Consider the following 20,408-nt stretch of genomic DNA (forward strand, 5'->3'; position numbering starts at 1 on the left):
AAAGTGAAGACATCAAATCTATGAAATAACACACATGGAATCATGCAGTAACCAAAAAAAGTGTTAAACAAATCAAAACGTATTTTATATTTGAGATTCTTCAAAGTAGCCACCCTTTGCCTTGATGACAGCTTTGCACACTCTTGGCATTCTCTCAACCAGCTTCATGAGGTAGTCACCTGGAATGCATTTCAATTGACATGTGTGCCTTAAAAGTTCATTTGTGGAATTTCTTTCCTTAATGCATTTGAGCCAATCAGTTGTGTTGTGACAAGGTACGGGGGTAAACAGAAGATAGTATTTTACCAAGTCCATGTTATAGTAAGAACAGCTCAAATAAGCAAAGAGAAATGACAGTTCATCATTACTTCATTAAGAGATGAAGGTCAGTCAATCCCGAAAATTTCTAACCTGAAATGTTCTTCAAGTGCAGTCGCAAAAACCATCAAGTGCTATGATGAAACTGGAGCTCATGAGGACCACCAAAGGAATGGAATACCCAGAGTTACCTCTGCTGCAGAGGATAGGTTCTTTAGAGTTACCAGCCTCAGAAATTGCAGCCAAAATAAATGCTTCACAGAGTTCAAGTAACAGACACATCTCAACATCAACTGTTCAGCGGAGGCTGCGTGAATCAGGCCTTCATGGTCTAATTTCTGCAAAGAAACCACTGCTAAAGGACACCAATAAGAAGAAGAGACTTGCTTGGGCCAAGAAACACGAGCAATGGACATTCGACCGGTGGAAATTTGTCTGTTGATCTGGACTCCAAATTGGAGATTTTTGGTTCAAACCGCCATGTCTTTGTGAGACGCGGTGTGGGTGAACGGATGATCTCTGCATGTGTATTTCCCAACGTAAAGCAGGGAGGAGGAGGTGTGGGGGCGCTTTGATGATGACACTGTCTGTGATTTATTTAGACTTCAAGGCACATCTAACCAGCACCGGGTTTAGTGGGACTATCATTTGTTTTTCAACAGGACAATGACCAATACACGTCCAGGCTGTGTAAGGGCTATTTGACCAAGAAGGTGAGTGATGGAGTGCTGCATCAGATGACCTCGCCTCCACAACCCTCCGACCTCAACCCAATTGAGATGGTTTGGGATGAGTGAATGAAAAGCAGCCAACAAGTGCTTAGCATATGTGGAAACAGCATTCCAGTTGAAGCTTGTTGAAAGAATGCCAAGAGTGTGCAAAGCTGTCATCAAGGCAAACGGTGGCTACTTTGAAGAAACTCAAATATAAATATATTTGTTAAACACTTCTTTGGTTACTACATGATTCCACATGTGTTATTTTATAGTTTTGATGTCTTCACTATTATTCTATAATGTAGAAAATAGTTGTTGTTTTTACTTTAAAGTAGGTGTTCTAAAATATTTGACCGGTAGTGTATATTACAACTGTTCCTCTTTGTCTAATGTACTGAAGTAAAGTACAGTTTAAATATATCCCTTTACATGGACAAGATGATCAACTATAGGCACTTCATCAATCTTCTTTCTTCTTCTTAACGCCAAGCTGACTCAGTGTAGAGTCAGTCAGTGTAGAAACGCATCATGCCACTACTCCCCAAGCTCCCTCCTGTCTCACCTTTGGCAAAGATAATCAACATGGGTGCACTGTTCCGAAAAATGACATGAAAGCAACTGCCCTGTCAAAGCACGCCTTATGAATCACAGGGAGTTTGGGACAGGTAACAACTAAGCTCTGACATCCCATGATCCATGAATGTACTTTATTGACAAGCCAAACATACAAATCTCTTTAAGTACCTCTCCCTTGGAGAAATATGCTGGCAAACTCGTCCACTTGTCCCCCCCCCCGGGGAGATGGAAAGTGCTACAGATATACCGTCGGTATTCTGGATGGGCTCCAGTAGAGGGAAGGTGACCCTTGTACACACCACAAGATGGCCGCCGACTTTGAGTGTTGTTGACGTGAAGAAACATTTGGAAAGATGTATTGCTGCCCATTGTGATTTGATCCTCGTAGTAAAATTAAAGAATGTGTGTTTCAGTCCGGAAAAACTAAAGGGATATGGCACCAGTGAACCCAATTGGTTATGGTTAGGGTTAGGGTTAGAGTTATGGGTTGGCATGCTAGTCACATCTGGAAGTCACACCTGTTTTATTTACCCCAGCTTCTACCTCTGGAAGGGCAATTGAAAATGTTCAATAGCCTTGGTTACATCCCAAATGAAACCCTCTTTTTTTCTGTGTGAACTACTTACTGGTCAAAATAGTGCACTATACTGGGAATAGGATGCCATTTGAGACACAGCCCTAGTCAACACCAAGTATGCTTAAAATTGAGGTGAAGTCATAGCAGAGGTCCTTAGATTTCCCTCTAATCTCTTTTGACATCATTCATAAGCTATGAAAACAGCCCACTGGCATATGCTCATTTCAGACACACAAGTTGCAGCTAATATTACAAACTGTCAGTCAGAACCAAAAGCAATGAAAGTGATGGAGATATTGAACCCTCCATTTCAGTAGATACAAGCACCATTTTTTCATTTCTTTACCTTCAAGCTTGAATCAAATGTATTTTGACAACAGGTGTAGACTTCCCAACAATGCAGAGAGAAAGAAAATAGAGAAACGGATAAGTATAACAAATAATAATAAAAGTAATAATAAATAAACAATGAACAACAATAACTTGGCTATATACACGGGGTACCAGTACAGAGTTGATGGGTACTAGGTAACTGAGGTAGATACTGTATGTACATATAACTAGGAATAAGTTGACAGATAATGAATAGTAGCAGCAGCGTATGTGATTAGTAAAAAAAGTTAGTGCGAAAAGGGTCAATACAGGTAGTCCGGGTAGCTATTTGGTTAACTAATTAACTATTTATCAGTCTTATGGCTTGGAGTAGAAGCTGTTCAGGGTCCTGTTGGTTTCAGACTTGGTGAATCGGTACTGCTTGACATGCGGTAGCAGAGAGAACAGTCTATGACTTGGCTGGGGTCTTTTACGATTTTTAGGGCCTTCCTCTGACAACGCCTGATATAGTTGTGGGTGAACAGGGGAATACAGGAGGGGACTAAGCACGCACCCCTTAGGGGCCCCCGTGTTGAAGGTCAGCATGGTGGATGTGTTGTTGCCTACTCTCATCACCTGGGGCAAACCATCAGGATGTCCAGGATCCAGTTGCAGAAGGAGGTATTCATTTCATTTTTGAGCTTTGAGGGCACTATGGTGTTGAACGCTGAGCTTTAGTCAATGAACAGCCTTATCACATCTGTGTTCCTCTTGTTCAGGTGGGAAAGGGCAGTGTGGAGTGAAATAGAGATTACGTCTTCTGTGGTTCTATTGGGGCGCTATGCAAATTGGAGTGGGTCCAAGGTGTCTGGGATGATGGTGTTTATGTGAGCCATGACCAGTCTTCCAAAGCATTTCATGGCTACAGATGTGGGTGCTACAGGGCAATAATCATTTAGACAGGTTACCTTGGCGTTCTTGGGCACAAGGACAATGGTGGTCTGCTGGAAACATGTAGTTATTACAGACTGGGTCAGGGAGAGGTTTAAAATGTCAGTGAAGATACTTGCAAGCTGGTCAACACATGCTCTGAGTAAGCGTCCTGGAAGTCTGTCTGGCCATGCGGCCTTTTGAATGTTAACTTGTTTAAAGCTATTACTCGCATCGGCTACAGAGAGCGTGATCACACAGTTGTCCAGAACAGCTGATGCTCTCATGCATGGTTCAGTGTTTCTTGCCTTGAAGCAAGCATAGAAGGCATTTAGCTCGCTTGGTAAGGCTTGCGTCACTAAGATGCTTACGGCTGTGTCTCCCTTTGTAATCTGTGATTACTGCAGGGATGGGCAGCATTCATTTCATTTTATTGCCATGCATTATTGGCATTATTGGTGGCAGATAGCCTAGTGGTTAGAGTGTTGGACCAATAACCGAAAGGTTGCTAGAACGGTAAAAATTGGTTGTTCTGCCCCTGAACAAGGCAGTTTACCCACTGTTCCTAGGCCGTAATTTTAAATAAGAATTTGTTCTTAACTGACTTGCCCAGTTAAATAAAGGTTAAAAAAAAATAAAAAATGCGTCATTTCAAATATTATTTGCTTATCCTGTCAGTGATATTAAAAGGCTTGGTAAACACAGCATGTTTGAAGACAACGTTTAAGCTGTCACTGCCCACGCACGTCCGTCTCTCTGATGCGTCCCTCCCTGCCTGCCTGTCTTCCACATCTCATCATTAGTCTGTTGGAAAGTGTCTCTGGGCCCTCCTGCCGTGATGTTCTGATGGAACACAGACAACAAACAAAGCAGGAAGGGAGGTAGAATGGGAGACTGTCTGCAAATTTCCCCCCACCTACACAGATGTTAACACAGTGGTACCTGTCTGGCTAGATGGGGACAGACCGGCAAACAGTTGTGGCGGCGGGCGCAAGTCACTGCTCACGACTTTCAGCACAACAGAAAATTCTCTCTCTCTCCCTCTCTCTCTCGCTCCATTTCTATTTCGCTCTCTCTCTTTCTATTTCGCTCTCACTCTCTCTCCATCCCCCTCCCTCTATGCCCCTCTTTCTCTCTCTCCCCCCTCATTTCATTAACCTGTTTGGTTGTTGTCTCTCTCATCGCTGGAAAAAGCTGCCCCAATCACTCGCTCTTTGCACTCCTTTAACACTTCCCACTGTTTTTTGGTACACTCTCAGGCAATCTGAGCAGCATGCCGAGTGTTCGAGCCTCTCTCCTGACTGAAAGCCTCAGCCCCAGGTTCTTATTAATGCAGCACCACCACTCCGACTGAGAGAATGTCACTTTTGATGTCCCCCTACAGTTATTGGTGGGGGGTGAGCCGACTAATGAAGTAAAAGTAAAATGCAACTGGGGGGGTTGCCTTGAGCTGAAAGTCTGTGTGTTGAACGTCCCTCCCTCCATCCCTTGGACATCACGTTGTGCCACTGTGTTTGTTTGTTTGTTTGTTGATGTCATGGGCGTTGGACATTGCATTTTCATCACTAATCATGTCCATCATGTTTTTTTAAAGGATCGAGTTTGGAATTTCTAGTTTTTTTCTGTTTGAACTTGTGATGGAGCTTTTTACTGATATAATGCCAACAGTATATCCGTAGGAGATTCATTGACACATTTGGATGCCGCAGCCCAATCTCCAGAGGATTATGCACTAGCCAAGCATTTTTCAAGAATGGTGAATTTAAGTTATGCTGTACGTATTTATTACAGTGCCAGCCAAACGTTTGGACTCACCTACTCATTCAAAGGTTTTTCTTTATTTTGACTATTTTCTATGTTGTAGAATAATAGTGAAGACATTAAAACTATGAAATAACACATGTGGTAAGCAAAAAAATATTAAACGAATCCAAATATATTTTATATTGAGATTCTTCAAAGTAACCTCCCTTTGCCTTGACAGCTTTGCACACCCTTGGCATTCTTTCAACAACCTTCACCTGAAATGCTTTTCCAACAGTCTTGGAGTTCCCACATGTGCTGAGCACTTGTTGGCTAAGTTTCCTTCACTCTGCGGTCCAACTCATCCCAAACCGTCTCAATTGGGTTGAGGGCGGGTGATTGTGGAGGCCAGGTCATCTGATGCAGCACTCCATCACTCTCCTTCTTGGTCAAATAGCCCTTACACAGCCTGGAGGTGTGTTGTGTCATTGTCCTGTTGAAAAACAAATGATAGTGTCCATTACTTGAACTCTGTGAAGCATTTATTTGGGCTGTAATTTCTGAGGCTGGTATTTCTAATGAACTGCAGCAGTGTTAACTCTGGGGCTTCCTTTCCAGTGGTGGTCCTCATGAGAGCCAGTTCCATCATAGTGCTTGATGGTTTTTGCGACTGACCTTAATGTCTTAAAGTAATGATGGACTGTCGTTTCACTTCGCTTATTTGAGCTGTTCTTGCCCAAATATGGACTTGGTATTTTACCAAATAGGGTTAGGGTTATCTTCTGTATACCACCCCTACCTTGTCACAACACAACTGATTGTTTCAAACTCATTAAAAGGAAAGAAAGCCCACAAATTAACTTTTAACAATGCACACCTGTTAATTTAAATGCATTCCAGGTGACTATCTCATGAAGCTGGTTGAGAGAATGCCAAGAGTGTGCAAAGCTGTCATCAAGTCAAAGGGTGGCTACTTTAAAGAATCTCAAATATAAAATATATTTAGATTTGTTCAGCACTTTTTTGGTTACTACATGATTCCATATGTGTTATTTAATTGTTTTGATGTCTTCACTATTATTCTACAATGTTGAAAATTGTAAAAAATAACAAATAAATAAAAAAACAACACTTGAATGTGTCGGTGTGACCAAACTTTTGACTGGTATTATACATGGCAATTACTTGTGCAATAAGGGGCAATGCGATTGCCTGTTAACATACTGTAGCCTCGCAACGAGGAAGGGCTAAACCGTGAGTTACGGCTTCTTAACTACTTTGAATGAATACCTAAACTTAATAAATGTTTTATATAACTTAGTTTATGACAGGCTTAGAGGCACACACATACACTATCACCGGTATCAATAATGTCCTCATCACAATTGCCTTATTTCACTGCAAATCCAGGTCCAAATACGATTTTAAATCATTTCTAATACTTTATCTGTTCTTGATTAAGCTGGCCTGACTTCATTCCAATACAACAGTCTCAAAGCTCAACCCTGACAATCTGGCACTCTAGGCGGCCAAGCACAAACGCTCAAAGTATTTGAAAGATTTCAAGTGGTATTTTAACCCAGGTCTGTTTCGTTGTGTATTTTGTTTTCATGGTTTACTCATTAGTTTCTGTCTGTCATGTATTTGTTTTCTTCATCCAGATGCCCCCACCACTACCCCTATACCCACTACAGCTACCACCACAATTCCACCCACCACCATCTCTCTCCCTGAAGCCACTGCAGGTACAGTATAACCTCCCACCACCTCCCTGTGTTTGTGTGTGCGTGTGCTGGTTGTGCGTGCATTGTTTGTGTGCATATGCGTTACCCACCACACCACAAACACCACCACTTACAACATCCACACTGTGAGTGTGTGCGTATGTAAGCATGTTTATTCTACAGGTACCATTACCACCACCCTCTACCCATGGTAATGTATGACCTGACAACCCCCTAGTGTGTGAGGAAAATATAAATATTTGCTGTCTGCCAGTCCTGATAAGATTGAGATATATTGTTATGTTTTTATTGTTGATCTCTGGAAGTTTGCAACCAAATCCTGGACTGGTAGATACCATGCAATCTCTACCAAGTCTGATTAAAAAATAGAGCATGTCTTGGTCTGGTACATAATCATGTCAGAAGTCTAACCCCGAAAATGAACATGATTTAGGAAATATGACAAATGCAGACATAATGGTGTTATCAGAATCGCAGGCCTTAGGCACAGACAGACGCTCCTGGCTCAGCACGTCCCAACATTCCAAACAGGTGTCAGTCTTGCATAAACCAAGGCAAAAACAGGCCTAATCAGTCAGGATTCTTTTTCTAAACAATTTACATAAAATTGAGACTGAGATCGAAAAAATAATAGTGGACATACAGTTGAAGTCGGAAGTTTACATACACCTTAGCTAAATACATTTAAGCAGTTTTTCACAATTCCTGACATTTAATCCTGGTAAAAAATTCCCTGTCTTGGGTCAGTTTGGATCACTTTATTTTAAGAATGTGAAATGTCAGAATAATAGTAGAGAGAATGATTTATTTCAGCTTTTATTTCTTTCATCACATTCCCAGTGGGTCAGAAGTTTACATACACTCAATTAGTATTTGGTAGCATTTCCTTTAAATTGTTTAACTTGGGTCAAACGTTTCAGGAAGCCTTCCACAAGCTTCCCACAATAAGTTGGGTGAATTTTGGCCCATTCCTCCTGACAGAGCTGGTGTAACTGAGTCAGGTTTGTAGGCCTCCTTGCTCGCACGCTCTTTTTTCAGTTCTGCCCATACATTTTCTATAGGATAGGTCAGGGCTTTGTGATTGAGGTCAGGGCTTTGTGATGGCCACTCCAATACCTGGACTTTGTTGTCCTGAAGCCATTTTGCCACAACTTTGTAAGTATGCTTGGGGTCATTGTCCATTTGGAAGACCCATTTGCGACCAAGCTTTAACTTCCTGACTGATGTCTTGAGATGTTGCTTCAATATATCCACATAATTTTCCTACCTCATGATGCCATCTATTTTGTGAAGTGCACTAGTCCCTCCTGCAGCAAAGCACCCCCACAACATGATGCTGCCACCCCGTGATTCACGGTTAGGATGGTGCTCTTCGGCTTTTAAGCTTCCCCCATTTTCCTCCAAACATAACGGTGGTCATTATGGCCAAACAATTATATTTTTGTTTCATCAGACCAGAGGACATTTCTCCAAAAAGTATGACGTTTGTCCCCGTGTGCAGTTGCAAACTGTAGTCTGTCTTTTTTATGTTAGTTTTGAAGCAGTGGCTTCTTCCTTGCTGAGCGGCCTTTCAGGTTATGTCCATATAGGACTCGTTTTATTGTGGATATATAGGACTCGTTTTATTGTTTCCTCCAGCATCTTCACAAGGTCCTTTGCTGTTGTTCTGGGATTGATTTGCACTTTTCGCACCAAAGTACATTCATCTCTAGGAGACAGAATGTGTCTCCTTCCTGAGTGGTATGACGGCTGCGTGGTCCCATGGTGTTTATACTTGTGTACTATTGTTTGTACAGATGAACGTGGTACCTTCAGACGTTTGGAAATTGCTCCCAAGGATGAACCAGACTTGTGGAGGTCTACAAATATGGAGGTCTTGGCTGATTTCTTTTGATTTTCGCATGATGTCAAGTAAAGAGGCACTGAGTTTGTAGGTTGGCCTTGAAATGCATCCACAGGTATACCTCTAATTGACTCAAATGATGTCAATTAGCCTATCAGAAGCTTCTAAAGCCATGACATCATTTTCTGGAATTTTCCAATCTGTTTAAAGGCACAGTCAACTTAGTGTATGTAAACTTCTGACCCATTGTGATACATAAGTGAAATAATCTGTATGTAAACAATTGTTGGAAAAATTACTTCTGTCATGCACATAGTAGATAACCGACTTGCCAAAACTATAAAGAAATATACAGTGCCTTGCGAAAGTATTCGGCCCCCTTGAACTTTGCGACCTTTTGCCACATTTCAGGCTTCAAACATAAAGATATAAAACTGTTTTAACAAATCAAAAACTGAAAAATTGGGCGTGCAAAATTATTCAGCCCCCTTAAGTTAATACTTTGTAGCGTCACCTTTTGCTGCGATTACAGCTGTAAGTCGCTTGGTGTATGTCTCTATCAGTTTTGCACATCGAGAGACTGACATTTTTTCCCATTCCTCCTTGCAAAACAGCTTGAGCTCAGTGAGGTTGGATGGAGAGCATTTGTGAACAGCAGTTTTCAGTTCTTTCCACAGATTCTCGATTGGATTCAGGTCTGGACTTTGACTTGGCCATTCTAACACCTGGATATGTTTATTTTTGAACCATTCCATTGTAGATTTTGCTTTATGTTTTGGATCATTGTCTTGTTGGAAGACAAATCTCCGTCCCAGTCTCAGGTCTTTTGCAGACTCCATCAGGTTTTCTTCCAGAATGGTCCTGTATTTGGCTCCATCCATCTTCCCATCAATTTTAACCATCTTCCCTGTCCCTGCTGAAGAAAAGCAGGCCCAAACCATGATGCTACCACCACCATGTTTGACAGTGGAGATGGTGTGTTCAGGGTGATGAGCTGTGTTGCTTTTACGCCAAACATAACGTTTTGCATTGTTGCCAAAAAGTTCAATTTTGGTTTCATCTGACCAGAGCACCTTCTTCCACATGTTTGGTGTGTCTCCCAGGTGGCTTGTGGCAAACTTTAAACGACAATTTTTATGGATATCTTTAAGAAATGGCTTTCTTCTTGCCACTCTTCCATAAAGGCCAGATTTGTGCAATATACGACTGATTGTTGTCCTATGGACAGAGTCTCCCACCTCAGCTGTAGATGTCTGCAGTTCATCCAGAGTGATCGTGGGCCTCTTGGCTGCATCTCTGATCAGTCTTCTCCTTGTATGAGCTGAAAGTTTAGAGGGACGGCCAGGTAGATTTGCAGTGGTCTGATACTCCTTCCATTTCAATATTATCGCTTGCACAGTGCTCCTTGGGATGTTTAAACCTTGGGAAATCTTTTTGTATCCAAATCCGGCTTTAAACTTCTTCACAACAGTATCTCGGACCTGCCTGGTGTGTTCCTTGTTCTTCATGATGCTCTCTGCGCTTTTAACGGACCTCTGAGACTATCACAGTGCAGGTGCATTTATACGGAGACTTGATTACACACAGGTGGATTGTATTTATCATCATTAGTCATTTAGGTCAACATTGGATCATTCAGAGATCCTCACTGAACTTCTGGAGAGAGTTTGCTGCACCGAAAGTAAAGGGGCTGAATAATTTTGCACGCCCAATTTTTCAGTTTTTGATTTGTTAAAAAAGTTTGAAATATCCAATAAATGTCGTTCCACTTCATGATTGTGTCCCACTTGTTGTTGATTCTTCACAAAAAAATACAGTTTTATATCTTTATGTTTGAAGCCTGAAATGTGGCAAAAGGTCGCAAAGTTCAAGGGGGCCGAATACTTTCGCAAGGCACTGTATAAAGAAATTTGTGGAGTGGTTGAAAAACGAGTTTTAATGACTCCAACCTAAGTGTACAGTATGTCAACTTCCGACTTCAACTGTATATAGCATCCACATTTACAAGTGACAGGATCAGGGTAATTAACACTAGAAAAGCCTGGCTTCTTGGGACCCCCCTTCAAGCCCAAACAAGTATTTTTGACTCCAATATTCTAACAGTCTAATAATTTATTTTATTTTTAATTTCACCTTTATTTAACCAGGTAGGCTAGTTGAGAACAAGTTCTCATTTGCAACTGCAACCTGGCCAAGGTAAAGCAAAGCAGTTCGACACATACAACAACACAGAGTTACACATGGAATAAACAAACATACAATCAATAATACAGTACGAAATCTATATACAGCATGTGCAAATGAGGTAGGATAAGAGAGGTAAGGCAATAAATAGGCCATGGTGGCAAAGTAATTACAATATAGCAATTAAACACTGGAGTGGTAGGATATGCAGAGGATGAATGTGCAAGTTGAGATACTGGGGGGCAAAGGAGCAAGATAAATAAATACAGTATGGGGATGAGGTAGATTGGAAGGGCTATTTACAGATGTGCTATGTACAGGTGCCGTGATCTGTGATCTGCTCTGACAGCTGGTGCTTAAAGCTAGTGAGAGAGGTAAGAGTCTCCAGCTTCAGAGATGAATAAATAATAAACACATTTCCTATACAGTGTGCTATCGTAAAACAAATATTATGGTTGTGTTTATGAAGGTCTTGAGTAACATTAGAATACAAAAACAATTCAAAGAACACAATAGCATTTTAATTTGTTTCATGTTAATATAGGCTATCTGTTTCCATGTGCTCAAGTGTGGAGCGCAAGGAACAGTGGTTTTTCTTGGAAAAAGTTACAATTTGAAATAGAGCTCATCTCTTCAATTTGGTAGTATTTTAATTGTTTTGGAAACCTCAGACTGCTCTTTCTGATACTATACTGTATATAAATTAAAATGTCTTACCCTCATGTGACTTAAACAAGTAACTTCTTGAAAATTGTCCTCTTAACTTCTTATCAAATTCTAAAAGCATACTTGTGTTAAATATACTTATTTTGGAAAATTCAAGGACAGAAGGTGGCATGACTTTAAAAATGGCAGAGATATTTACATTTGTAATTCATATTAGCAAATAGTGTTAAAACACAAACTCAGATCTCGACGATAATACATACAAACGAACACTGTCTGGATTATATTTTTGGATTATATTATATTTGGATTATATTTTTGTGTTCCTACTAGAGGGGCCAGGCTCATGGTCCCTCCCACTGCAACTCGAGGCTGTCAATGGCACTCCTCAGAGTTGCCCGCTTGCTCCCATCACAATTCTCTCTAAAATGTTCACCGCTTTCTCTCTCCCTCTCTCTTTCTCCCTTTCTCTCCCACTCACCATCTCTCTTCTCCCCCTCTCTCCCTCTCTCTTTCTCCCTTTCTCTCCCTCTCACCATCTCCCTCTCCCTTCTCCCCTTTCTCTCTCCCTCTCTCTTTCTCCCTTTCTCTCCCTCTCTCTTTCTCACTTTCTCTCCCTCTCACCATCTTCTTCTCCCCCCTCTCTCTCCCTCTCTCTTTCTCCCTTTCTCTCCCTCTCTCTTTCTCCGTTTCTCTCCCTCTCCCTTCTCCCCCTTTGTCTCTCCCTCTCTCTTTCTCCCTTTCTCTCCCTCTCACCATCTCCCTCTCCCTTCTCCCCCTTTCTTTCTCTTTCTCCCTTTCTCTCCCTCTCACCATCTCCCTCTCCCTTCTCCCCCTTTCTCTCTTTCTCCCTTTCTCTCCCTCTCACCATCTCCCTCTCCCTTCTCCCCCTTTCTCCCTCCCTCTCTCTTTCTCAATTTCTCTCCCTCTCTCTTTCTCCCTTTCTCTCCCTCTCCATTCTCCCCCTTTCTCTCTCCCTCTGTCTTTCTCCCTTTCTCTCCCTCTCTTTCTCCCTTTCTCTCCCTCTCACCATCTCCCTCTCCCTTCTCCCCCTTTCTCCCTTTCTCTCCCTCACACCATATCCCTCTCCCTTCTCCCCCTTTCTCTCTCCCTCTCTCTTTCTCCATTTCTCTCCGTCTCTCTTTCTCCCTTTCTCTCCCTCTCTATTCTCCCCCTTTCTCTCTCCCTCTCTCTTTCTCCCTTTCTCTCCCTCTCTCTTTCTCCCTTTCTCTCCCACTCACCATCTCCCTCTCCCTTCTCTCCCTCTCTCTTTCTCCCTTTCTCTCCCACTCACCATCCCCCTCTCCCTTCTCTCCCTCTCTCTTTCTCCCTTTCTCTCCCGCTCTCTTTCTCCCTTTCTCTCCCTCTCCCTTCTCCCCCTTTCTCTCTCCCTCTCTCTTTCTCCCTTTCTCTCCCTTCTCCCCCTTTCTCTCTCCCTCTCTCTTTCTCCCTTTCTCTCTCCCTCTCTCTTTATCCCTTTCTCTCCCTCTCACCATCTTCCTCTCCCTTTTCTCCCTCTCTCTTTATCCCTTTCTCTCCCTCTCACCATCTTCCTCTCCCTTCTTCCCCTTTCTCTCTCCCTCTCTCCCTCTCTCTTTATCCCTTTCTCTTCCTTTCACCATCTTCCTCTCCCTTCTCCCCCTCTCTCCTCTCTCTCTCATTGCTCCCACAATCTTATCACGATCTGGGGCTGTATCCCGTCCTGTCTGACTCTTTTGTGTTTCCTATTTTCAAACGCTCAGACAAGAAAACTGGGACTGGGACAGGCGGACGACTCCCTTCTCTTCCATTCACATTCATATATTGTAGAGCCGTAGACTCTTATTTCCTCTAGTGAGGTGTGTCTCACTTCGTCCAGAAAAGTTCAGGTCCCTTGCCACTCCTCAAAATATATTTGCCTTATGCAAAAGCAATATGCGAAAAATTAAATGTCCCCTTGCGCTGTCGCGAGAATGCATTCACAATGACCGCAGTTAGCGGTAAAGTGATATGTTAAAGTTCAGATCGGTGCTCGACTAAACTTTTGTTAGCCTTTGGAGCCGGCGTTGTAAATGCTGAGCACTGATGTTATCATTGCATGGAGTCACTCGTTTGATCCTATTTCCTGTTATGGCTATTATACAGAAAGGAGGTACATGGATATATTTAGCTCTGATCTCTCCCCTGCCTTTCTTGTATCATGTTGTACCTGATGCAATGAACAGGCAATAGATTTTATTTTTCTGTTGCAATTCCTGCTACCTTAGCTCACCAGTTACTGCAGATTCAATGTTTCTCCTTACTACTGCTTAGGCTTACTTTTAAGCCCCCCAAACAAAACAGACTTTAATTGTTTTTTGTCTTGGAGAAACACTGACAAGATACCAATGAGTCCTCTAGATCTGGGACCACATGTACTGACTGTCTCAGAGTAAGAGTGCTGATCTATGATTAGTTTTGCATTTGAGGTAAAAATGAATAAGACTACATGGACAGGGAGGGAGACCTGATCCTAGATCAGCACTTCTACTCTGAGACACTTTTTGACAAAGAGCCCTAGTATTTGCAGGCTGCCAGTTGATCTATAATTTATGTTGAAACATTCTGTTAAGTGAGTAATGGACATGGATGTGACCTGTCACTATCGCCAACTGTATTTACTTTCTCAGTCCAATCGCTAATATGTGCATGACAAGACGATGATGTCACAAATCATTAGTCAACTCTATTATGACATCTCGGTTGCCATACTATTGTGGACTAACTATAACCATTTGATTGTATTAGATGTTCAACTTAGTGCCACATAAAGCCATTTGCAACGGTTAGTAAATGCACGAGTGTCTCTCTTTGTTCATAATGACACTCATTGTCAGAAACAGTTGCTAAAGGCCATTTTTGGCATTGCAATTTCAAATCTCCTGATTGTGCATAAACAAAACAACACTTTACAACTGGTGTTTGAGCAGAGCAGCCATGAACTAGAAATACAATCAAAGTCTCAGAACAAACCTAGACCTGGAAAAAACAGGCATTGTGCTCGATTATGCTATCTGATTCTGCTTTGTCAGACTCATGTAATCTAGTATCGCAATAACATAATATGAGGTATTTTATTGTTCAAACGGTGGATACTTTGACAAATCTAAAATCTGAAATATATTTAGCTTTGTTTAACACTGTTTTGGTTACTAGATGATTCCATATGTGTTATTTTGTAGTTTTGATGTCTTCACTATTATTCTACAATGTAGAAAATAGTACAAATAAAGAAAAACCCTTAAATGAGTAGGCGTATCCAAACTTTTGACTGATACTGTATGTCACTAGTAGTAAACGTATATAATGGGGAATTGATAAAAAGAGTAGTTCAAGACATATCGAAAGGGAGGATGAATGCAATTGAAAGAACCTGAATTTATCTAATTTTCTACTGTTTTTATTTGTCTGCTTTATGTATACTGAACAAAAATATAAACACAACATGAAAAGTGTTGGTCCCATGTTTCATGAGCTGAAATAAAATATCCCTGAAATGTTCCATACACAAAAAGCTTGTTTCGCTCAAATGTTATGCACAAATTTGTTTACACCCCAGTTAGTGAGCATTTCTCCTCTGTCAAGATAATCCATCCACCCGACAGGTGTGGCATATCAAGAAGCTGATTAAACAGCATGATCATTACACAGATGCACCTTGTGCTGAGGACAATAAAAGGCCACTTTGAAATGTGCAGTTTTGTCACGCAATACATTGCCACAGATGTCTTAAGTTTTGAGGAAGCTTGCAATTGGCATGCTGACTGCAGGAATGTCCACCAGAGCTGTTTCCAGAGAATTGAATGTTAATTTCTCTACCATATGCCGCCTCCAACGTTGTTTTAGAGAATTTGGCAGTACGCCCACCCGACCTCACAACCACAGACCACGTGTAACCACGCCAGCCCAGGATCTTCACATCCAGCTTCATCACCTGCAGGATTGTCTGAGATCAGCCATCCGGACAGAGGATGAAACTGAGGGGTATTTCTGTCTGTAATAAAGCCCTTTTGAGGGAAAAACTCATACCGATTGGCTGGGCCTGGCTCCCAAGTGGGTGGGCCCAAGCCCAACAATGGCTTTGTTTTTCTGCCCAATTCATGTGAAATCCATAGATTAGGGCCTTATTCATTTATTTCAATTGACTGATTTCGTTAGAGGAACTGTAACTGGAAATTGTTGAAATTGTTGCAAGCTGCGATTTTTTTTCAGTGTAAGTTTCTAACGGGGATGTTCATTTCTGTCACATATGGAACCACAGTCATCAGGTGCGCTGTTTAGAATAGAGTTTTCCCGTGAATGACATTTTGGCAATTGTTTGAAAATGAGGAGTTACATATTCTGATTAATTACCATAATCTAAACGTGATTTCTGTCATTCTGAGCACAGTGGATGGACGCCCTAATGGATTATGCACCCAAAAGATGTTTATTAAATGGCCAGTGAATTCAAATCTTCCTGGTCCTGTTGTCCGGTGACACACCCCAATGAGTTGGAAGCAATGGGTCAGCCGCAGTGCAGCATTCCTGCACGATTATAGACGTTAATGCACTGAACACTTACTGAGAATAAAGTTTACTTATGCAGGAACGCAGTGACAAACTTAACTTGCACATGCTGTAGACATACTGCACTGTAAATAATGATGACACATTGTTCCTATGTTGTTGCACTTAATAAAGTGGACCTCAACATGGCCGACTCATCATAATTAGAAAGATAAACCCCATTTACTGGTATCTTTCCCAGGTCGTCTTTTTGCTTTGAACTTTTAACATTATTCCTGTGTATTTAGATGTGAAGGAACAGTCTCTTATGGACGTTATGTGCTCTGCCGGCTGATTATATTTCTCCACAAGCGCAGATGCGTATAGATCAGAGGCAGTAGCGGCAAGCAAATCTATCAAAGCCCCCGTGGGGTAGATGCCACTTAGAAATGTAATACATTTTTGATAAACTGGCTATAAGGAGACTGGAATGGGGGTATACTGCACTTTTATAGAAAATCTATCATAGCCTCAACTCAAGACTAAGGTGCTCAGCGGCTTCAGGAGGTGACATTTAGATATTACCAATTTGCCATTTACACAGCAAATAAATGGCTATATGGAAAGACCTTGCTCACTACCATCCGCACGAGGGACAGATGTCATTAATAAATAAATAAAAATGCCCTCTAAACACAGCTCCGAAATTTATGTTTATCGATATTTTGCCATTATTTTTTATTTATTTTTGCTTTTAAAAGCTTTTGAAAATGTGATTAAAGGTCAAAGCTCGCTCTCGTTCTATCTGTACGTCTACATTTTTACCCTTTCCCATCTACTTTATCCCTCCCTTTATCGTGCGTTATTTTTGCTTCTATTCCCAAAGCATTCTTCCTACCAAATTTTTCTTTCAGCTTCCCTTATTCTTGCCCTCCCTCTTTGTATTGTTTCCCTCCATTTCTTCTGTTCCCTTATTCGTTCCCTCCATCTCCTTCTCTATCTTTATGTCAGTCAGAAAGACAAAGCAAGAGCTTTTCCGCTTGACATGCAGCGTTTTGTGCTGGCCCTGTCCTAAGGGCAGGCCGTTGTCCTTTTGGTAGTCAGGGGCAACGGTAGTTATTGTCATCTCTAATGTGGACCCACTCCTGTTTGGAAAAGTCCACAGATACCAAGACACTCAGTCATCTAGAATACTCCCTACCTTTATCTTTCCTGCTCTCTCTTCATACAACTCTCTAGCATTCTCTCTGGCTCCCTCTCTCTCCTACTCTCCCCTCTCTTTCTCCATCCCTTGCTCTCCTTCCCTCCCTCCCCTTACTTCTTCGCCCCTTTCTCTCTCAGCTTAAATACAGTATATGACTAATGATATACCAAAACGAGATGTCAGAGAATTACAGTCAGCTCAACCCAGCAACGTAAATAGACACTCGTAAAGCAGCGTTTGGGAGACAGAAAAAGCCATTAATAAAATGTACCCCCGCTAATAAAACGGAAATGAATTAGGAGACCGAGGTGCCACCGCCTGTTAATTGATGAAAAGCTATAAACAGAGACGGCAACCAATTCATTTCACCCCTCTCCAAACATAAAAACGACAACAACAAAAACGCTTTTGTCAATACTTAAATTGCATAAACACCATCTGGTAAACTGATTTTGGGATTGAACAAATGAATTGCCCTTGCCTGCACAAGCACTTGCAAGATAGAGTTGTCAATTTCTCTTGATTCTTTCCAGCAGCATAAAGCAGGGACAGAGAGGGATGGCTCGCCGGCAGAGGATGGGCTAATTCACTAAAGGTCAATTGCATTACAATGGGGGGAAACAACAACTGCAGTTGTGTGATACACCGCTCATTGAGCGCATCCCGCTGAATTTATTAGGCTTAGCAACATGCAAACACAGAAATGCACCCAATACGTCTTTTTTATGTAGAGGTATATTGTTATTTGAGGCAATGTTTGCGCTCCATGATGGCTCCAAGGAGATGGAACTCATAAAGCAGGCTGGGGAAGGTAATCAGCTTGCTAGGCCTGAATTACCTACGTCCTACAACAATGAAGCTTGGTGTGTGTGTGCGCATCAACAGAAGGATTGATTCTTACATTTTTGTTGTATTTACACCTTGATTTGAATGGACATTCTCTGATAATTGATGTCAATTAAGCAAGATCATTGATGTCAAGTTAATTTAAATATAGAATGTTGGGAAGTTTATGATTAATATAATCTGTGGCCAAAGCAATGTCATTCTGTAGTGATTGCTGTAACCACCCACTAACAGAATAAGAATGGGCTATACAGTGCTGTCGGAAAGTATTCAGACCCCTTGACTTTTTCTACATTTTGTTATGTTACAGCCTTATTCTAAAATATTTTTTTCTTCTCAGCAATCTACACACAACACCCCATAATGACAAAGCGAAAACCAGTTTTTAAAATGTTTTGCACATGTATTAAAACTAAAAAACAGAAATATCTTATTTACATTCACACTGACAGAGCATAATAGTTCCTCTGTGGAGATGGGAGAACTTCCATAAGGACAACCATCTCTGTAGCACTCCACCAATCAGGCCTTTATGGTAGAGTGGCCAGACGGAAGCCACTCCCAAGTAAAAGTCTCATGACATTCCGCTTGGAGTTTGCGAAAAGGCCCCTAAAGACTGACCATGAGAAACAAGATTCTCTGGTCTGATGAAACCAAGATTGAACTCTTTGGCCTGAATGCCAAGCGTCACTTTTACATCGAGGTAGAACTGATACAGAAGTGCACCGAGAAAGCTCTGAACATAAAAAAATATTAGCTTGAACGAATTGGAGGGGCATGGCCTTCCAAATCTCAGTTCTTCCTTGCAGCTGACCATGTCTGTATCTTTCCTCAGATAATGTACTCCACTAAAGATTTTTATTTTTACCAGTTATGTAGTTTTAAAAAATAGTTTAAACGCTGATCACCATTCGCAGTGAGTAAAGTAATGCTTTCAATAATTGTTTTCGCAAAAGGTGGGTAAACACTTTGCAAAAACATTTTACGCCTAATGTACTCTCTTAAATTTCAGACTTGATTTACCCTAACGAAAAATGGAACAGCCCCTACAAAAATGTCAGATAATTATAATCCACATAATAATTCACGTTTCCTGTTGCTGCAGGATTATTTGCAATCTTAATGTGTGTTTACCCTCCACTATACCACTGATTTTGACTCTTATCAAACCCATATCAAGCCTCCTTGACTAAAAAGCATGATATAACTGTGGGTATTTTACTTCTACAGTGCACACACTGGTTCCAGTGAGGATTCTCTCATATGTACTGTCAACCAGAATAGGCTTTGCAGAGGTTGTGGTGCAGTGGTATTATCAGTAGCGCATTGTCACGTCTGCTGATGTTAGCTGCTGATGTCAGCAAGGACGCTAGTGCCTCAGGTGACCTGCGACACAAGGCAAGAGAAAGAAAGGGAGGAGGAGGTCCGAACCATGGGCTGGCGATAGCTCATCAGTAGACATATTGACCGGCTGGTGCAGCAGTCACAGCCAAGTAATGGGGTTAGCAGACATCCAGGGGCCACCAATGATTGAGGGTTGCAGAGACAGATGCTTTATTGTATTGCTTGATTTGAATGAGCAGCGATATATTACTACCGCATAGCAGGCTAGTGTAGCACACATAACCAGGACACATCCCTAGCGGAGCCCTTTGAGAAGCCCCTCCAGCTGTTTTAAGAGGACTGCTTAGAGCCCGTCTTTCCCGAAAAGATTTTACTAGACCTCAAACAGAGGCTGTGATGTGGTACTACGTCTTAAAATGTAGAACCATTTGACTGTGCCAGACGTTTGATTCTCTTTTCTTCATGCCTACTTGTTTCAGGACACTGTCATTGAACCGCTCCGTCTTTCTCTTCCCTCCGTCCTGAGGACACGCAGTCTGCTCCTCTTTGATAACTCATTCTACTTTCAAGCGAACCAGAGGTGATCTGGCCTACAATCAGCCCAATAAAGGAAGCGCTAGGAGCGGTCCGTGTAGGAGTAGCCGCTGCAAAGAAGCTAGTAAAAAGCCGAGCAGTGAAGTGGCCCCTTTTTAAAAGGTCAGAATAGGAGGTGAAACAGTGGCAGTGTCCGAAATCTTGCTTGCCTACTACTTACTTAAACTGCATATTGTCTACTAATCGTACTACAGACTATTAAACAACACATATCAGCATACTAGGCTCATCCTACTAAGAATGCGTAGTCTAACGCTCAATTGCGTTGATTGCCGTCATTCGTTAATTTTGGTGCAGCTCGTCC

General features: G+C 41.7%; 1 protein-coding gene across 1 annotated transcript in view; it reads left to right on the plus strand.

Annotated features, from left to right (window-relative positions):
- The window catches only part of LOC135550802 (cell adhesion molecule 1-like), a 485,176-nt gene that overhangs the window by 424,993 nt on the left and 39,775 nt on the right, over positions 1-20,408 (plus strand). Inside the window, exon 9 of the mRNA XM_064981924.1 lies at positions 6,834-6,917. Within this exon, the coding sequence (XP_064837996.1) occupies positions 6,834-6,917 (84 nt within the window). The remainder of the gene's footprint in view (positions 1-6,833; positions 6,918-20,408) is intronic.

This window comes from Oncorhynchus masou, chromosome 12 (assembly GCF_036934945.1).
Source record: "Oncorhynchus masou masou isolate Uvic2021 chromosome 12, UVic_Omas_1.1, whole genome shotgun sequence".
Classification (NCBI taxonomy): Eukaryota; Metazoa; Chordata; class Actinopteri; order Salmoniformes; family Salmonidae; genus Oncorhynchus; species Oncorhynchus masou.